Source organism: Haliaeetus albicilla, chromosome 16 (genome assembly GCF_947461875.1).
Source record: "Haliaeetus albicilla chromosome 16, bHalAlb1.1, whole genome shotgun sequence".
NCBI classification, from domain to species: Eukaryota; Metazoa; Chordata; class Aves; order Accipitriformes; family Accipitridae; genus Haliaeetus; species Haliaeetus albicilla.
This window is the reverse complement of record NC_091498.1, coordinates 18,193,369-18,213,970: the sequence shown is the minus strand read 5'-3', so window position 1 is coordinate 18,213,970 and position 20,602 is coordinate 18,193,369. Positions and strand designations below refer to the sequence as shown.

At 35.1% G+C, this 20,602-nt stretch overlaps 1 protein-coding gene across 8 annotated transcripts in view; it reads right to left on the bottom strand.

The window, feature by feature from the left end:
* The window catches only part of SOX6 (SRY-box transcription factor 6), a 382,363-nt gene that overhangs the window by 169,510 nt on the left and 192,251 nt on the right, over positions 1–20,602 (bottom strand). For all 8 annotated transcript variants that reach the window (XM_069803757.1, XM_069803759.1, XM_069803760.1 and 5 more), the window contains one exon: positions 9,565–9,654. In XM_069803757.1, the coding sequence (XP_069659858.1) occupies positions 9,565–9,654 (90 nt within the window). The remainder of the gene's footprint in view (positions 1–9,564; positions 9,655–20,602) is intronic.

The following is a 20,602-nucleotide window of genomic DNA, read 5'->3' as shown; positions in this document are numbered from 1 at the left end:
ATTGGTAGATAAAAATTGTTTGACTAGAAGTAAAACCTATTATTATATGCTTTTTTAGTGGTTTTGTCTTGTATAATGTAGGATGAATTATGTAAAACATACCAAACAGGATACTCTACAAGCTGCTACTTGCATGCTGCAAACAATCACAGTTTCACTGATAGACTGGGACTTAGCATCTTAAAATTCCTGGGGAAATCAAGAGCATTTTAAGTATTGGGTTTGATTATTTAATCAGACAACTTGCATTTTGCCCTGGCTAATTTGGAAGGCTGATAATATTTTACTCATAAAATAATTGTGCACCTGTTGTGATGGAAACCTATTCAAACAAATCTTAATAGACATGAGGAGTCATTCCCAACATGAGTGTGTTAGCCTCTCATTACTGCTATCTATGGGGCAACAAATTTTAAACAGCTATTGAGCAGGTCTCAGCTTAATATTGTATAACTCTTAAAGATCATTTATGACAACTAAACTTTGTTAATTCATATCGATATAGACCAAGGTAAGTATTAGGATATGTGGGTCAAACTAACAGTAATTTAAAGAAAAAAAGGGTAGGAAAAAATATGTATATAATAACAGGATTTCAGTGTGAGAGGTAATGACAAAGAACCATTTCTGACCAAGCTGCCTGGGTATAAATCAGAGGGTAATACCCATGATGAAGTCATGAATCAGGGCAGGCTATGTCCTTAATAGATTTCTATTTCTGTTTCCTCTGTTCAGACAAATTTCCTATGGAAACTTTTTCAATATAGCTCTCTCAATTTGCTTTAAAATTTATATTTTCATATTAGTTGATAAGACTTCACCTTTTTAGCATTTTTGAAATTTTTTTCCATTGGCAAATCATGGAAGAACCCCAAAAATTTGGAGGGAGTGGAAAAGAGAGAAATTATTTACTTTAATCCAGAATAAGTATTTGGGGGAGAGACAGAAGGGAGACAGGGAATTGAGACCAATTCACTCGCCAAGTAAGGGGGCTGTATCATGAATGACCTGACTGGAGCAAGGGGATCCTGATTAGCCTGAAATCACTTTAATGCTGGCAGGAGGAGGTGACAACAAGGAAAATGAGCCCAGTTTGGCTAGATCTGCCCTTTGGCAGAAAACTGTCAGATGTCATTGGTCAGATCTGAAGTGAGGTGACACAGTTAGACAAATCAAGACCTCTTAAAAAAAATACAGATAGTTAACCTCTTCCAAAGGGTCAGCTTGTTTAGAGAGGACAAGGACAACCCTTCTTGTATTTCTTCTTCTATCCCTCACTGAGCTCAGGCTTTTGAGGCAGTGCCTGTGTCAGGTTGCACATTATGCTCTTGCTGTTCTCAGTTGCATGTGAGTTTCCCAAATGTGCTCATACTTCATTTCTTCTGAGTACTAATCCTATGTCCCTTAAGTTTTACAGATGACATTTCTGAGCCACCGCTGGGTCCACAGTTTGTAAAGTTCACAGTAAGGTATTTTTACATTTCTCTTAAGAAAAGAAATCTGATATCTTTGATACCCTCAGGATGCTCTCATTACCACACAACACCCACACATCAAGACCCCACTTCAAGACAGACTCCCCATTCAGAAAGGGAGTTTAAAACCAACTGAAGCGAAAAGGATTGCCACAAAGGTTGTCATTAATCAGTGCCAAAGTTTGATGTTGCTCAGAACAGGCGCATTTTGTGCAAAAAGTTTCTTTCCAAATTAACTGCAGAGAAGGGTGACGAGAGTGACCAAAGTGCAGAACAGCTTTCAATATAAGGAATAAATAAATATATTTTTACTTTTCAATGTGGAGAAGAGACAACTGAATGTCGTGTAACAGAGAAGATGAACAGGGAACCATTCCCTGTCCATTATAATGCAAGATCTAGAGGACACCTACAAGGTACTAGGTTCAAATATACAGCATATTGTTAACTGCTGAACTTATCCCCACAGACTTCCCAGCTGTCTATTAAAGGGTTCAAAAGCGATTGGACATGTTCATAGATGATAATTCTATCAAGGGCCATTAAACCCGAATGTACCACCTCTGAGTCAAAAAGCCCATTAATCATATTTTGTGGGAAATTGGAAGAGTATATTGAGGAAATATTACTGTATGTTTGCCCTTTCCTTACACCCTTCCCCAGGTTGCTCAGTATCCATAGAGACAGAACACTACAGGATAGTATGGTCTTTATATCTGACACTTAAATCAAAGATCTCCTTAATATGAAACTCTTGTAAGAAAAGACTCATAAAGTACATCTACAGGTTTCCACAGAATACAAATCGATCAGAAAATCTCAGTTCTTTCAGTACTGTGCCTATATGCATCTTTCTTGATAAATGCTTACATTCATTAATTTGTTAGAATTTGACTTTATATGTCTGCAGCAACAAAAAGCCAAAAGCACTGAAGCATGATGAAACATGTTTTACCAGTGCAAACTCCTCCATATGCACTTGCTTTTTCATATGAAGTTGTATATTTGTCTCCAGTAGGAGTTTTATTTTGCTAAAGGTAAGCAACTTCATTGGCAACTAAGCTGGGACTTGAGTCAAAAGGAAACTTTCCACTGACATTCAGTGTCAGAAGAGAAGGCCTTAAGTTCCAAGTAGTGATAGGCTTCTTCAACATAGAAGCCTTTTGACTACAGTTAAAGACTGTATTTATTAAAGAAAACAATTACTGATCTAATGAAAACTAAATATATATAAAATACCAAAACAACATACCAACAGAAAAAAAAGGCAAGTTTTCAAAGAAAAAGTGAAAACCTACTTGTAATTTTTAGTTTATATTCAACCCTTTTTCTGCTAAAAAATTAAATGGCATTTGAAAATAAAGACATTTCAATACCAGACATTTTCTTGTCACTATTTGTACAAATAAAGAATGGATCAAATTCCAGAAGTCAGTCTTTTCTGCTGTGCCAAATAAATGTATTGCTGTTTCAAGTTCCTTATTATTAGAATCATAGAATGAATCACAGAATGGTTTGGGTTGGAATGGACCTTAAAGATGATCTAGTTCCAACCCCCCTGCCATGGGCAGGGACACCTTCCACTAAACCAGGTTGCTCAAAGCCCCATCCAGCCTGGCCTTGAACACTGCCAGGGATGGGGCATCCACAACTTCTCTGGGCAACCTGTGCCAGTGCCTCACGACCCTTATCATTAGCATCATTATCTTATTCCTTTTTCTCATGATCAGGTGATACTATTTCTTAATACACTCTTTGGGACACAGTTCCACAGAACACAGCGTATAGGTAAGTAAGTAAGTGAGCTGTCCCATTGATTTCAGTGTAGTACAGACTTCATATATTTAGCCCTGAATTGTTAAACTTAGAAACATACACTGGTAAGGTAAAAAATATATAGATATATGTGATTGCAGTAAGCAAGAAATTCATTGTGTGCCTTGAAATATACTGCATGCATCACGATTGATACTATTTATAAAATGTATGCAACAATATGGAGAACTTGATTTATGTGAAAGGTTGATTACAATGTAATTTATAGTTGTGGAGTTTTAAGAACTAGAAACGGTAATAGTCATTAACTTTTAACATTAGAAGCAGGCATGATTGTGATAGGTGCCACTGAAATATGACCCTCTGACCAAAAGACCAGAGCAACAAAAATGTTTACTACTTTTTTTTTTTTGCGCTAAGTACAGCTTCAATCCTGCCAAGACTTACATGTACATAATTTAAATAATAGCCCTGTGTACAGTGAGCAGTCCCATTCATTTCCACAGAACTACCCTCTGTCTGTACAGTGTGTGGTATTTCTATTTAAGTCCAGAATCTGGAGAAAAGTCTTTCATATCAAAAAAAGTCAAGATGACATAAGACCATATAGTTTAATCTAGTTCACACTAGTGATTAGTCTAACTAATTATATCGGCATCTTAATCATAACAAATAGATACAATAGGCATGGTAAGTTTAACCAAAATATTTTTCTTTTTGAATCCATTACTTTCTTCAAGCAAATCAGACTAAAGAGTGTGCAAACATTAACTGTTGAAAGTGCTTATGAAATATTTGGTCATTCAGAAAGGTACCACTTAATTTAGAAGATCAGGTTAGACCTGGAAATGTAGCTTTTGTAACATGTTACACAAAATGCTAATGACTTGAGAAATGACAAAACAAAAATATATCTCTGATTTGGAGAGCTACAACATAAAGCTAAACATATCACTTCATTGGATCACAGTAGTAAATACATTATGAGCAACCTTTATAGCCTGTGGTATATTTCTAATCAGGACCAATTTCTTAAGGATATGGGTGTAGGGGTGCTGGGTTGCATTGTTTTGTTATGTTTTGTTGGATGCTTTCATTGGTTTCACTAATTGGAACCAGTTGATCCTTTTTCCTGTGTATTGATTTTTTAAATCCTAGCAGTTAACAATGATTCTAATGTATCATAACACTTTAGACCTTAATCATATAGTGGGGCTTTTGCTTGTAGCTTTTGTTTGAGTTTTAATTAAGAAGACCTTGTGTCTCAAAGCCTGAGCTGGGTTTTTAATTGCTAGTATGTATATCACACAGACTTCAAAAGAAATAAAATATGTTTATAACAGAGAGCACAAAGGAGAGCTTTGAAATGTCTATAGCCATACAAAGTGACATAATTAAAAACCTCTGAGTGCCTCTGTGATATAAGACTTATATATATTTATTTATACATATTTATAAGGCAGACTGTTATATACCCTTAGAATTCATAAGAAGGAAATTTCAGCAATTATACTGAGAAATAATTACTGCGAATCCAGACTACAGTGTTGGTCAGGGCTACAGGAAAATATCAGGTTTATTTTCCTCAAAGTGGTCTTCAAGTTCGATATAGTGCACCAAGAAACACTTGTGCACTTATCTGTGCACGAAAGCGTATGTGTGAAGACAAATTTTATAAAAAGGAAGCAAAAATAGCATTTTAAATTGTTTTGTAAATCATGCATATTTTAAGAAAAAATTTAATTCACTGTAAAACCAGAGAAACCATAACTTTCTCAAGGATTCATTCATGCACAACTCTCTCCAAGACTATTCCAGAAATAGAGAGTGTTAAATTACTAGATTCAAACAGTTGTGCCTCACTGTTCTCTTCCAGTCATTAATGCACACACACACAAATGCTCCCAGAAAACACCTCTTTCCATCTCTCCTGTGTCCTAATACCAGGGACAAATAGCATTTTCAATGTTGTTTATAGTCTATCTTACAAGGAGACTATCAAGTGGGTGAAGTTGCTTCGTTTTACTAAATTCAACATTTCCTAGGAAACAGGAATACTGCCTCCCACCTATCCAAATATTTTGAGGCCTTTAAATGTGTACATGTCACATGAAATAGGAGTTTTAGGCTCTTTTTAATAAAGTAGCAAATATAAAAGGGGAAGGAATTAGCACGGGAAACACAATGCAAACAGCCTTCTGTACTGGATAAAGCTATGGACATCAATCACTACCCTTCCCAAAATAGAGTATACTGTACAAAGACAGCATGTGACATTCAAGTCACAATGCCTATAAATCTAGAGAGTTCCAGTTGTAAACACCACCAATGGAAGCCAGAGAACTAACCTGCAACACAGTAGCCGGTGACCCAGGAGTCACTCTTCTATAAGACTGCTAGACCAATTCTGACCCTTTCACGATAACATCATTGCTTAAGTTACTTAAAGACTGACCTTTCTTATTTGATCTTCAAAGACCCTGCGTGCTGAGAAAGACCATTGCGGGCTATTTCAGTAGGACAACTGCCTGATGCATGCAAGACTATGCTATTCCGGAGATTTATATTTGGAACAGAAACAGAAAACTTAAAACAGACTCTGTATAGTGATAAATGATGCTACTCTGCCTAGCTGTGGCTGCTGAAGAAAAACTAGATAACTAAGCAACAGAAATCCATGCAGCAAGGGAGGGTGAGGACAGAACTCTGTGCACCCAAATATCTGGAAATTTAGAAAAGAGATCTGCATCACTTTGTTCATTCAAATACATGATAACAAAAATCAGAATGAAAAGTATTTCCTGATCCTAATTTTTGTACAGAAAAACAAACACTGCAAAAGCCGGACATAAGCCTAACAAATTGTTTGTATACCTTAAATAAATGTATTTGCATGCACACACTGGCAAATAGCATACAATCAAATGATTTGCATAGGCAGCTCTGGGGTTTTTTCCAGGTGAGCAGGTCATTTAACTCAGCTCAACTGCTTCATAGACCTTTGAAAATTTGACCTATGTGTTTCATTTATAAACATATCAAATGAACAAGCAGACTTATTTAACCACTGGAATTTGGCTACAAAGTATTCTGCCAAATGCTCCTCTGTGTTTCATGCAACCTCCCTGAAGTCAATGGCTTGTTTGGCTGGAATTCAAGGAAGAATTGGGACCATTATCAATAACTGAAATCCTAATAAAGAAACTCAGAAAAAGCAGTTTTACAAAGGAAGCACACTATGCAAGAGTAATCGTGAACAGGAACAATCCCACTTAGAGAAAAAAAAAAATCATTCATTGTTTGTTACTTTTGTATTGGCTTCTATTATTTGAATTAATAGATACAGCTTACAATTATATCTTGATTAACACTATTGTGTTCTAAATATAGAAGGTAAAGCAAGAAAATACCGTTTTTATTTGTTTCTCTCAGCCAATTATCTTTTCTTCTCGTCTATGTGCTTCCCAAACATGAATAGAAACTGTTTGTGTCAGTGGTACATTTTTTTTCTGCTTTCATCCTTTTTTCTGGCACTGATTCTTAGTGAACTGCCTTCCCACAACCAACATGCTAGTCTTTCACTGAAAGGGGGAGGGTTGTGGTTGTGCAGATACAGAGGAAGAGTATGTACTCAGGTTATCCTTAGCAAGAGCAACGCCTTCTCTCTAAAATAAACAACTCCCAGAAACAGGCAGTGCAAAAAGCAGTTCCTCACAGGACCACACCTCACTTTCTAACAATCAAGATTTTTTTTCCCTAATGACCTCATTTATTTATTTTTACTGCATCACTTCACATCTTTAAGTTAGGCTCTCAGTAATATGAGCAGAAAGTCTGCACAAAAGCCAAAAATACCAGCCAGTTAAATAAATTGATTTAGAATCTAATGGAAATTAAGGAAAAAGATATTTGACCTCCCATAGACAACACGTTTTCAAAAGTAGTTCTTTCAGACCTCAGCATGCCCTGCCGGTTACCTAACCGGAAATTCATTCAGCACAATGAAAATGAACTTCGTGACTTGGAAATCTACCACCTCGAACCCTGAGAAGATTTTTTTTAAAGTATGCTTCTTTGGCAGATTAAAAATTCTCTCTGGTTCCCCCACTTTGCTTTATTTCCTTCTTGTAACCTGTTTTTCCTGCTGCCATGGGCTAGATTGTTGTTTGGGTTTTTTTTCTTTCTGAGATGATTTAAGGCATACAAATGCTAATATAAGTTAATACCAGGCTATTAGGTTGATAGCGATTTTATCAGCGAGGAGCTAACCAGCCTGGAGACAGCGGCTAGGCCACTGGCTTGGGAGCCCAAAGGAAAGCAGTCCTACTTCAGACCTGCCACTACTCCTGCTGTGTAACTCTGCACCTCGTTTTCTTCTATTAAAATGACACTAACGTCTTTATCAAGAGGTTTGAATACTGTAAGCATAAAGCATGACATAACAGCCACCATCATTTATCTTCCATGTTTGCGTACGCTTTTTTGTATTTTTGCCTGTTCATGAAAACTGTGGAATGCAGTCTCAGTAGCAAAGATTCAGTATTGCATCTTGCTGGAAGTCAACTAGTAGAGGAGAGGAATATTGCAGACATTAAGACCGCTTAAGGATAGGTTTCTAGGGATGAGACACAGGAATTAAGTCATGGAAACTAACTGAATGACTGTCAACACATAAATCTGGTGAGCCTCATCAGGTGATCTTTTTTATACAGCTGATAGGCTATACCCCTAGAAAAGGTAGTTGAATGAGTTGAGAATTCTTCCAAATCTGAGTGAGAATGCTTTGTAGGTAGATGAGAAAAGGGTTAGGAGCCAGAACTCTAGCCACCCACTCTGCAGTGAATGTATATACTAAGAAAATAGGAGGAATAACATAAATCCAGAAAAACAAACTTTTTTTTAATAAATGCAAGCTCATGAAAAAGCTTTTTGTGCCATATAAAAGAATAAAGAACATTATTCTGCATTGTTAGAGATCCCACCTCTTTTAATTTTGATTCACTAATAGCATTCAAGTAGTTTCTATTTAAAGACTAAGTAGCTATATTGTGCGATTAATGGACAAACTAGCATTCAATGTTTTCCACACTATTAAGAGACAATACAGCTTTAAATAGAATATGATTTCAAGACATAATTTGGGGGGATTTTATTACAGTCAATTTTAACATGTTCTTGTAAAACTGCATACTATATTTCTGCCACTGACATTACCATAGGATTTCTTACCTGCCTAATATATACACATTGTCATAATTCTACCAAAAAAATCCAACAGGAGAATCCAGCAGATTTTCTTCCTGAATCAGCTGAAGGAACCAGTTATAACTTACTTATTAAAAAGGGCCAATCTTTCATCTGTTTTTAGAATAAAAAATTTGAAATATCTTAAGTTTCCCTGGTGGAAGCATAAATTTTCATCAAATGGTATCTTTTTTCTTTTTTTTTTTCCCACTAGTAAAGATTTATTAATATGATGCACATGATTCTTTGTTTCCACATATTTGTAGTTGCAATTTAATAAAATTACACCAATGAAGAGAAATGAATCTTAGGTACCTTGTGTATTCCTCAAACATGCCTTATGACCCTTTCTAACAGCACAAAAAACCACCTTTTTAATTTGTTGCTTAATCAATAACACTGAATTTCTTCTCACTAAGAAAATCCATGGAAGAATTGATGGGTGGGGAAAAACACTTCAGGTTTTCTACATAGTACTTAACTGTCAAGGGAATTCCACTTTTACTGGATTGCTGGTTCAACAAATCTTGGAAATACTGGAAAGTACTGTCTATATATGCAATAAAACTTGCGCCGATTTCAGTAGGTCCCGAATTTCACCCAGAGCTGCTCTTTCTCCGCAGGAATAGCATGAATATAAAGAATTATTCTTTTTTTTTCCCCTATTTTGAATCAAAGATTTAGAACAGTAATCACACAATTACCCCCTTTTATAATCTGAAAGCATTTTCTACATATAGTTTATGCAACCACAAAGAAACAGTACCAAGATCTTTCTTCTTCTTCCTCTGGTCACAGAGATATATAGCTAATGTCAATGAACTAATGTAACTAACCTGGTGTTTATGATAACATCCTATAACTGATTGTGACACTCTAATTTATTTATGTGGCAGATGCATCCATTGTCTCAAAGATAAACATTAAAAAACAGGGTGAGTTGACTGGAAAGAGGAAAGCACCCTCTAGTTATGATTGTTATTTCTATTATTTTTTCTGAACTTCAGAAAATCCTCAATCCCCTTTTTATAATATATGCAAATATTTAAAATTTGATCTATTGAGATACCTTTAATTTCTCCAAGGAGATCACTTGTGTTTAATTTTTCCATCTTCTCCTTCCAGTCTTTAGAAAGTAGCTTTTCCATGCAGGATGAATCTATTTAAAAAAAAAAAGAGAAAATTATCAAATATATTCTCACACATCAGGAAAACAGGTGCCACCTTCATTTTAAAACTCTTCTCCCTGTTCTAGTTGGACCAGAGTTTCAAAGGGAAATGAACTTGTAGCCAAACAGGGTTCTTATTTAACTGCATTTTAAATCCAAAGTAATTCCACTGAGGTTAATGGAGTTACTATGGATTTAACAAGGGTCTAATTGAAAGAAAAACTTCATTCAGGATTTATGCATGCTAACTGCCAATTTACATGCATAGATTGCCAATGTATATACAAATTCTGTCTTTTTCATTTGAGAATGATTGTACACTCAAAATTATACATGAAGATTTAGAAGCTTTTTTTGGAAATTTGGCACACAGTGACATCTGAAACCCATTTTTACTACCATGTCAATGCAAAAGTTATTCATATAATGTCTCCATGGAATTCATAAAAGCACTCTACATATTGGATGTTCACAGTATCAGAAATTTTCTCAGTACGCTATAAACAACATGCAATGATTAGAAGATCGGCTTTCATAATTTGAAGTTCAGAATACATTTCAAATCTTTGTCCCAATCTGGGAGGCCTTCTGTAGGCAAGACTGTCACTGAAGTCATTACACTGAAGACTGGCCTTAGTAGGTTTCCTATGATCAGACCCCAATTCCACTAGAAAACTTCATATTGAGCATAACAGACTTCAATAAAATCTAAAGGTTTTTTCAGTTCCTAAATTAAACTAATTGCCTCTGAAGTCTAAATTATACATAATCTTCCAGATAACTTACAAAAGGTGATTTTTAAGATGGGAATTCTTATGGTTGATGTTGTGATCCAGAGTTTTATGACTTTAAGAACCACAATTCAGATTTAAAAACAATTATCAAGAAAACTTTATACACAATTGAACACTTATTTTCCCTTCCCAGTTAGTAATAATAGAATCTCCATTAAATATTGTGCATTTACTTTCATTGGCAGACAGACTCATCAACAATGCCTATGTTAAACACCCTGGAATCCCTTAGGCCCAGTTTAGCAAAATGTTATTTAAATGCAACTCTATTCCTAAAACGAATCTTTGCCATGAGCCACGTATCACTGGGTCATGCTGAGCACGTTGTTTCTTAGCGCATATACTGGGAAGAGCCCTACACCTTAGTTTGTTAGAAACTCTCATAGCAAGCTGCTGTTTGTGTTAGGAGGAGATCAATGCTTTCTAAATAACTAACAATGTTCCAAATTTTGACAACATTTGCACTGATCCCGCTCCAGTCACTTACGAATTAACACTGGGGTGTACAAGAAGGCAGAATTCAGCCTAACTTATCTTCTGCTAAATTACTGGCAGATTAAGGGCAAATTGTGGCTCAAATTCTCATGTCAGCAGTCCCGTCAGAAGCACTCACACAAGTGAAAACAAAAGCAAAAAGACCAGATTAAGAATGACAACACAGATCGCATCAATGCAACGGGTAACAGTTTGTTACACCTCAGAGGATTCTAAAAATTCTCAGAGGAAGGAGCAGCATTCAAAGAGGTCACAAAAGGAGGAGTTAAAGATCTAGGGAGAAGTTTAAGAAAGACAACAGTCACTTGGCCAATCATATTTTAGGGTGCAAGTAGTTTCAGCCTAAAAATTCACATTATCATCGCTCATTTGAAACAAAACCACAAAAAACACCCCCAACAAAAAACAACCTAAAAACAAAAACCGGTTGAAAGCAAACCAAACTGTAACTACCAAAAGATCAAAGATCAGGTTTTAATTGCAACACATTTTCACCGTGCAAGCCTCCGTGGAAAGACAACACAGCTCGTAAATGTTTTTGAAGTAATATTTCAGTAGAAAAGCTAATTTATTTACTAATTATATCTTTCTATGAAAGAGACAAAATTAAGGAGCTGTAAGTTGCAATAGGCAGTGTTAAAACACTTGTTATAGAATAACAATTTACTTTTAACAATAACAGGCACTTATTACTTTTATGAGTTCTGGCCTGATAATAGAAGAATCAAGAAATAACCATCAATTATCAATAGAACATTATAATTTGGCCTTTTTTGTGATATCATCATTAGTTTAAAAAGATGTTTCTGTGTTTCTCCCCTGCCAAAATTTCAGACCCCTCATCCCCGAAAAAGAAAGAGCTTTAGAGTTTTATTTAGTTTATAGATGTTTGCTATAAGTTATGTATTCTACTGCTTTTTAACTAAGATATTTACCTCAATTCATACAAAGAAGGACAAATTTTATTTTTTTTTTTAAAAGGAACAATTAGCATATCACAGGAGTTGGTAAAATACTTTCCTCAGAAGCACTTGCTTTATTTCTTCTCTTACTGTTCTTAAGAACACCCATGTTTATCTGTAGTGTTCTTATAAGGGCAAAACCCATATTTCTAAAGATAGACTGAGAAAGAACTGGAATGGAAAACAGGTCTATCTGTGTGCTTTCTTTTTGATATAATCACATTGCCAGTTGCAATTTTTATCTCTATAAGTAAGTGACTGAAAAATTCCTTAAGAAACATTTTTTTAAACACCCCTATATCATTCAAACTCTATGTTATAGATCATACCACACAATTTATAGCTACTGTATTTTGTTATTGGGAAGATTACAAAAACACACAATGAGCCTTTTAATAAACTTTTTTATAACATTGTAGAAATAGCTCTTTTGAAATTCCTGTAAATTTTCAATTAGCAGGTTTAATCTGCATGATTTTTAGAATTTAAAATAATGATACGTGTTAAAGCTCTCTGGAGGTCCTCCACATTAGACATGAAACTAAATATAAAGGCTTATACTTGAAAGGCATGTCTCCCTTCAAGTTCTGTGTTCTGTGTTCACAAACACACATTTTGAAAAGGTTTGTGAATAAGAAAGGGATTTTTTCTTCTTTCTGTACTGAAAATTAATTTTTACATGCATATAAAATCTACAAAGATATCTTCTGACATCAGTAAAACATCTTCATCCATATTGATTCATTTTCTGATTTGATTCATTATAGAAACAGAACATCGACTCGGAATCCAGCACTGAACATTGAAGAAGCCCAAATTCACATCTGCACTGCATCACTCTCCCTGCACTGAGGCTCTGCTTCAGCACCATTCCAAAACCTTGTGGATCCCGACATTTTCAAAATTCAGGGGTATTCTTGTTAAAGACAATTATAAAAGAAGCAAAGAAAGAAATTAGCATTTATACATTTTTAGCTCTTCTCACTGACTTTATAAACCACAGTTGGGCTTATGCCGCAAAGTAGCATATTTTGTACTGACACATGTAAGAGCAAACTCGTGAAGTTGCACTGGAGCAATTTATTATATTAACAACACACAGCTTCTCATCCTTTATATTATTCTCTTGTGAATTAGGAAGAATTTTCTCTCAAGGACAGCAAACAGGTTAAGTATAATTAGACTGAGATGACTAAATGAAATCATTGAGTACTATTTAATATCACAGTTTATTACATACTTTGTTAGCAATTTTAATTGTAGACTAAAGGAGTTTAAAGTACTGTGAGAATCTTGTTAGACCTGACAGTTTTGCAAAGGTGAATGAGAAGAGGATGTTAAAAGATAAATAAGCAGAAAAAAAAAAAAAAAGCTGAGAAAAAAAGCCTAGGTGTTAGATGAAAAGGATCTCTCCACAATGACAAAGCATCGATGAAAAGAATTAACATTTGTCCATTGGGTAATCAATCAGTCATGGAATGGATGGAATCCAGCTCTTTGTTGCACGACCGGTGATGAAGAACGAGTGTGTTAGCTATCACAGCCAAGCTCTCAAGTTCTTCCGACTGAATGAAAGTCATCTTGTTCCTATCAAGGATAGCTTTTGCCTCTTGTCTCTTCCTTATTCTCCCCTTTTTTCTTTTCTTTTCAATTTCACTTTTACAGTCTTCAACAAGTTACCAACCCCAGCTATAGCTTACATGAATACTGTATGACCTTACAGTGGCCTGCACCTATCCTCATTGATTTTGGGGGTTGTTCCTGGTTGGTTGTTTTTTTTTTTTCCTTTTAATTCACTGAAGGAGCCTCTTATTACTTTCTTTGAAATACAGATAGGAAAAAAAAAAGCATTCATGCCATGTGTGTGTTTTTGTTTTTTATGGTAAAGTCATACATAAAAGAAAGCCTAAATGTGAGAGTGCAGCAGCAAAACTTCAAAGCACTGACTGTCAGACATTATTATTTCAAATCAGCTTTGACTTTTTGAGACTTAATAAAACACTATAGTACAGACTGGCATATTTATAACACCTATACCAGTGATCAACTGAAGTGTCTTATTCTTGCGACTGTGCAGTGCCTTGTTATTTCTTTTATAATAAGCTTCCCTCAAAACATGTTGCAACAATACTGCAAACTGATAATTATTAATGATACGAGTTCTAAAACGTGACTTGTTTTGCATACAATTCTTTTTGAATACATACATTACTTTGTGACAGAAGACAAAAGCACATTGATTTATTAATAATGATTGCAAATGCATAGCAAGTTCATAAACAATACAGAAATATAATTCAATCAAAGGTATAGGTGACATAGTTCTACACACATCTGAACTGTTCCATCTCAAGGGAAAAGACACTGGGAAAGGCAAGGTAGAGAAATTAGAAGCGTAATCAGGCATACTACAAGAGAAACTGTTCTAAAACATGATCAGATCCTCAGCAGGAGGAGCATAAACTTCTTTTCTGCATTTTAGAAGAACAATACTACAGAATTAGTGGCATCTTTGTCTCCATTTCAGAACTATAGTCTAAAGTTATACCCCATTACAATTTAGTAGATACAGCTAAACATAAAAAGACCATATTTTTGCAAGCTTTGGGACTACATAACAATATGCAAGTTCTTCTATCTCTAATGCTCTGTATTCTCTAAGCTACTCTTATTACATTTATTTGCCTTCAGCTCCACAGGAGAAAAAGTGTCCTTTGGATCAGCCTTTGTCAAATGAGTTCAAATGCCTCATTCAAGTTTCTATCATGAGAAAAACAGCACAAGTGGAATTACCCTGTCAGCATCTATGAAATATTTGTTAGAGAAAAAGTGTTGGGGGGTGGGGGGTGGTTCTGCAAAAGAATGTTAAATGAGATTATGAACTCCTTGGGACAGACATTTGTGTGTTTACGAGGCCTACCATACTGGATTCCTACTACAGGAGAAGAGGTGCTTTTTTCCCCCAAAACCAAATAAGCTGCAAATAAACATTAAAGTGGCTACCATTTGGTTGCCCTGCTCCCTATTGTACCTTTGCACACCTCACCCCATGCTTCAAGTGCAAATGTGCTTTTTTCAAGTGAGTGAAGCTAAGGACCTGGCATCTAAAATTAATAATAACAACACAAGCTATCATGCATCTGAAAGAGGAAGGTTTGCTTTAGTATTCTTAATAGAATACTAAATCCTGTTCAGAGTAGAAAAATCTACATTAAAAAAGTACTCTACAAATATTCCTGAATAAAAGTCAAGCATAATTTAGATTTACCCTAGTCAGTGTTTGTTATTTACAATTAAACTAAAACACCAGGTCCCTTGGTGCTATTATTAGATCCATTCATAAAAAATGTGAACTATTCAGAAAATTAAGTATATTTTTGTAAATCCGGTGATGAGTTTTAAAATACCTGTGTTGAGACCTTTGATTAACTGATCCATCTCTGAGTGCATGAGAACAGCTTGTTTACATGCCTTTTGTGAGTTCATTGCCCATCAGATTTCCTTGAGGTAAAGAATGACCTAGCATAGATCTATATCATAAAAATATTTCCTAATTTTCATGCTTTGTATTATGTAATTTAAAATTACATGCAAGCTCTAACATTTTGGTATCAAAGGGAAAGGCAAAAGGTTAATTTAATTCACTCCGAAAGAACGTGATCTTATAATCTTCTAACAATTCAAAATTAAATTAAGGACTTTACATTTACATTCATGATTTGAGAAATAAAAATATAATTTAACCATGACTATCAGAAACTTAACTGCCGGGTAGTACTGTCTATTCTTTTTTAATCCAAGGATGTAAAGTTTGTGTAATGTTACTAAAATAGATTCTTTGTTGCCATAGTTACTTTTTTTCTTCTTTCAAACACAAATTATCCTTTTCTGTTTCAATAAACTTTAAATAAAAGAAAAGGAGAGAGCAACAATACAAAACTAATCAAAAATCTGCCTGAAGGCTCAACATCCATAGTTGCAACGTACTGCCACTGTCTCTTGCTCATAAGCAGCTTGGCTTCAATCTTGCTGTCAGTGGAGGGACAGGTCAGGGGAAACTCATCTCATCCTTCTCAATTTCCATACTGGTCTCGTACAGTAATTAATTGTTGTGGTCTAGCAGAAAATTAAAATATAAGGCAATTCAGACATGGTGTTAGCCAGTGAACTGATTTCTTTGGACAACTTTTCAAGATTTTCTTGATTTCATAAGCTTTCAAAAGCCAAGTCCTTGAAAATCAAAAACACAATCACAACACAAAAATGAGCAACACGACATTTAGAACAGGAAAATCTGCTAATTCCTTTCGCTGCATTTACTGCAAGTTACCAAAAAAAATCACTCCTAAATCCTATATCTTGCTCCTGCCGTTAAGTATCCAAGTAATCCTGGCCAGTCTCTCATTCTGACTCGTTTCTATCCACCTCTTTGTCTGCGTTGGCTATTGAGGCTGTGATGTTTCTGGCACAGACTGTGTATCTCACAAGGGTTTTGTTGAACACCTAGCACATTTCTGATCATGAATTGGAAGTTGGTTCTGATTCTCAGTGCAACCTGTAAGCAGTACTGTAAAACCAAAAAAGGAAAAAAAGAAAACAGAAAACCAGAAAAAGGGCAAAGAAGCCTTCCTAAATACAATTATATGCAAAAGGCAGTCAGCTCACTGTAGATGTTTTCTTGCAAGAGCAATAATGGAAATGTGACTGAGATCTGACTACCTAACATTACAGTTTTGTTTAGGACAGGGAACCAAGTAAATCTGCCAACCGCTGTACATTTTTTCACAGTGACAAGACTTCCACAATATGATAAAATTAGAACTGTAAGAGCTTGGAGAGCTCTCTTAACTTTTAATTAAAACTCTCCAAGCTCACTAAAAATAATTAGGCATTAAAATGTTCTGGTTTTCCTCTGAATTCATTTGCACTACTTGAATGGTCTAGATCTTGCATGAAACAACAGACATTCTAAACAGAAACACTGGAATTTAACTGGGGGTGATTTCCAGACCTGCTGTCTATGATGTGGCTAGTGGGAAAAACTGTAGAGAGTCTGAAGCTTGTACCAATTCTGCCTAAAATGGCTTGTTTCAACAGGAATTCTCTAGTGCAAAGAGCATGTGCACTGAGCAGAATGTATTCTGCTCAGTGCAAAACTCTAGATAAAAAGAAGTTTGAATTTCATGGAAAGAATAACCCAAGATACAGTTCTGACCTTTATTTTTATTTATTTATTAAAAAGCAGAACCTTTAACCTTGCAAATGTTTTTGTTCTCTTAAAATAACTCATACAATGCTATATGCCACACTATTTTTAGAAAAGCAACAAGAGAAAGCATGCTTTTCCCATACAGCAGGGCACTGATATAAACATCAACACAGATGCTCTGTGAGAGAGAGCTGGACTTCTCAAGCACTTGATCATTAAGGAATGCACCAACTGTTTTAGATAATCTCGTGCCAGCTCCAATTCTGCTCCACACTCCCCTTTGGGAGTGGCAAATCTTGTCCTGCTCCTAATTTTTCATTTTACTCACTCCTCCATTCTTTTTTTTTTTTTTTTCCCAGAACAGAGGGAAAAAGACATTGTGTGCCAAGCAATGCAAGACTAGAATCACTTCCCCAAACAGAGCAAAACTTTCAGACAATTAACCCTCCCCTCTTCTTTCAGATAAATTACTAAGTATAAAATGCAATCTGTTTCCTTTGTTTACTCAATATGAACAATTTGTAAATGACTCAAGGATAAAATTCAGAAAATGTTGTGCTAAATTAGAACCATTATAAACATGCTAATGACTGCTCAACTAAAACATGCAGGATCAGTATGAAGAAATATATTTAGTTCCTGTGAAATACAGTTGTATTGCCTCAGAACTATTTGGTCACTTAATTGTATATGATTACTTCAGGAAAATGTTAATTTCATGAACACTGCACTAGACAGTACACTATGTATGTCAAAAGGAGCTTTCTCAAATGTCAGTGTAATCGCTTGGGTGTAATGTTTTGGCATATCAGTAGAAGAGAAATATCTTTTAAGTCTGTCAAAATTACATGTACATTTCATTCCTCCACTTAAAGTTTCCCTTCCATTATAAGCTATATTTTACTGTTAGATTGGCTGTATTCATTGAAGTACACATCACTGCCTTATTTGCATTACAATGCTAGTATACTGTATATTATAAGTAATCACCTATTCCCTAAGTATGTGCACTTCTATTTACTTCCCAAGTGAAAATATAATATTGGCAAGAGAGAGTGTCGGGCTTTACGCAACAGCAATCAGGGATAGTCAGGAAAAGGGGAGTACAATTTGCTTCAATCCCTGGCCAGAAGATTACATAAACTGATATAATAAAGGAGAATGATACACTTGTTTTCCTGTCTCTTAGTACGTATCAGCAAAGTAACAAAATCAAGAGGATTTGCAATATTTGTTATTTTGCAAAAGAAGAAAGTTGTTGTAATGGAAGCAGTTGTCAAAATCTTCATTATTTTTCTCGGCTTCCACATATTCACACCTTTCTGTATTGACCAGCTCTAGAAGATCAATTTTTTTTTCCTCGGAGTGGAAAAGAAGACTGAGCCAATATCTTAGCTAGAACTCATCAGCATAGCTCCATCAAAGTCTAGTTAGTCTTAAATAGATTTGAAATTTCTCCCAATATTTGGCCTAATTATTCTTCCTCTTAATCTCATACCTCCATTCCTTGTTATAGTCCTTTTACAATCCTAAAGAATTCACTTTCATCTTTGGTATCCACTCTTTTCAAAGGCTTGTTTGTTGAAGTGACATTCTTTTCATTATTACTCAAACTATTGAGAATTTAGTGTTTAAACCTTTCTTCATTAAACTGCTCTGGAACAAATTGTGTATCACATGGCCTCTGGACATGTAGCATCTTTCTTTTACAAATGAATTTCCCCAATAGCTCAAGAAGTGGCAGATTGCGTGTCACCCTGTGTTCAGCTATGTACTAAACCCACTCACTGGTCTTATCTTCTTAAAGACATGGGGGCAGATTTTATTTTCTCTTAATGTTGCACAGCTCTCCCAGATCCTCATACCAAGCTGAAGCAAGCGGAGGATCCCAGCTCAACTCAAGAAATTATTTGGTAGCACAAATAGGCTTTTATGTCATTGCGTCTTCTCTTATCTAGTGCAATGCCAAATAAGTACTGTATGGTTTAACAAAGCAGAAATTCCATAAAATTACTATGAAAATATTAGTAAAAGTTTGGGGGAGTAAAAACATCTTAAACAAAAGGTAATACAAAAATACACGCGTGTGTAACCTCCTCCGCACCAGGTTAGTTTGGGGGGGAGGGGGAGGACTTCCTGAAAAGCAAGAAAAATCAGTTTCTATTAAACTGATTAATGTTCCTCGGAAAATTTGTGACACCAGATGATTTATGAACAAAACATGGATGATTCAAAAGACCTCTATTTTGTTCCCCAAAACATGTTCTACTCATTACCCTAATAATGCAGTAATAAACATCTGTTTAATGATTTGAAGGCTTCTTAATATTGTGTATAAAAATCTTAACTCAGCTCTTACATAAAATATTCTGAAATTAAAACAATTGTATAACAAAAAGAATTTTTCATGAGAAATCCTTAAGCGTTTTTGTATGTAAAAGTGTAATACAAAGAAAGCAAAATAATATGCTCTTGATTTGAAATGACTTCAAACAAGGATGCAAAGGAATGAAAACAATAGCTAGAATCTCCTCTCTATTTACCATTTCTGAAGGTCTCTGTGGCACATGATGCAGTCTTTTCCAGGACACTAACATACACTGACAAAATCAGTTCTATGGCCTCTTTTATACTAATACAGTTTTGACTTAAACAAACTATCATATTCTGTATAAATACAAATATAGAACAAGCAAGACCTTCCTGAGCTAATTCCAGCAGACAGAACTTTAAAGGTTTACAAATCTCACAAGCATCAATCTACTTGCCATGGATATATATTTCAGGAATAATAGCTGGTTTGTTAAAAATCTGTGGAAAGATTTAATAAAAGAATCCAGTAATATCTTCAAGAGTAATATCTTAAAATTTTCATTTCCGTATATGCATAGAGCTGAAAATTAGCCATCAGTTATTTTCTTGTAAAAGAATATTATTGATTTTGTAAAGTCAAGTACTGGAAAGATATGGAAATGCTAGAATTAAAGTTGTCCAGGAAATCCTAATTCAGTTCCCGTGTGAATAAACATTACGATACATTCTTTAAATAAAAACCCCCATGCAATTAAAAAAAAAAGTACACTTTTTTTTTTTTAACAGGATTCTTGCTACATTCAGTACATGGGACAATCTTGGACAAAAGCATAAACTGGAACTGCAGAGCAAATGAGGCTGTTGCCCACACCATCATTGGCCACGTTTCATTGCAAAAGGTCAAAGAAATTAAATGAATGAGGGATGGAACTGCAAAAGGAGAAATGATGGGTCGCAGTTTCATTTTCTGGGAGCTCAATTTAAAGAACTTGGGGTTGTATTTGAGGAATTGCTGAACATTCACAGCTGCAGCTGTGTCAATGTAAAGTCAATGTAAAGATTGAAGCTATAATATATATAGCTATATATAAACTGCTGCACAAAGTTAGGTCCTCGGGAAAAGAATCAGTACCTAAGCACCTCAAGCTGAACAACCAATAAATCA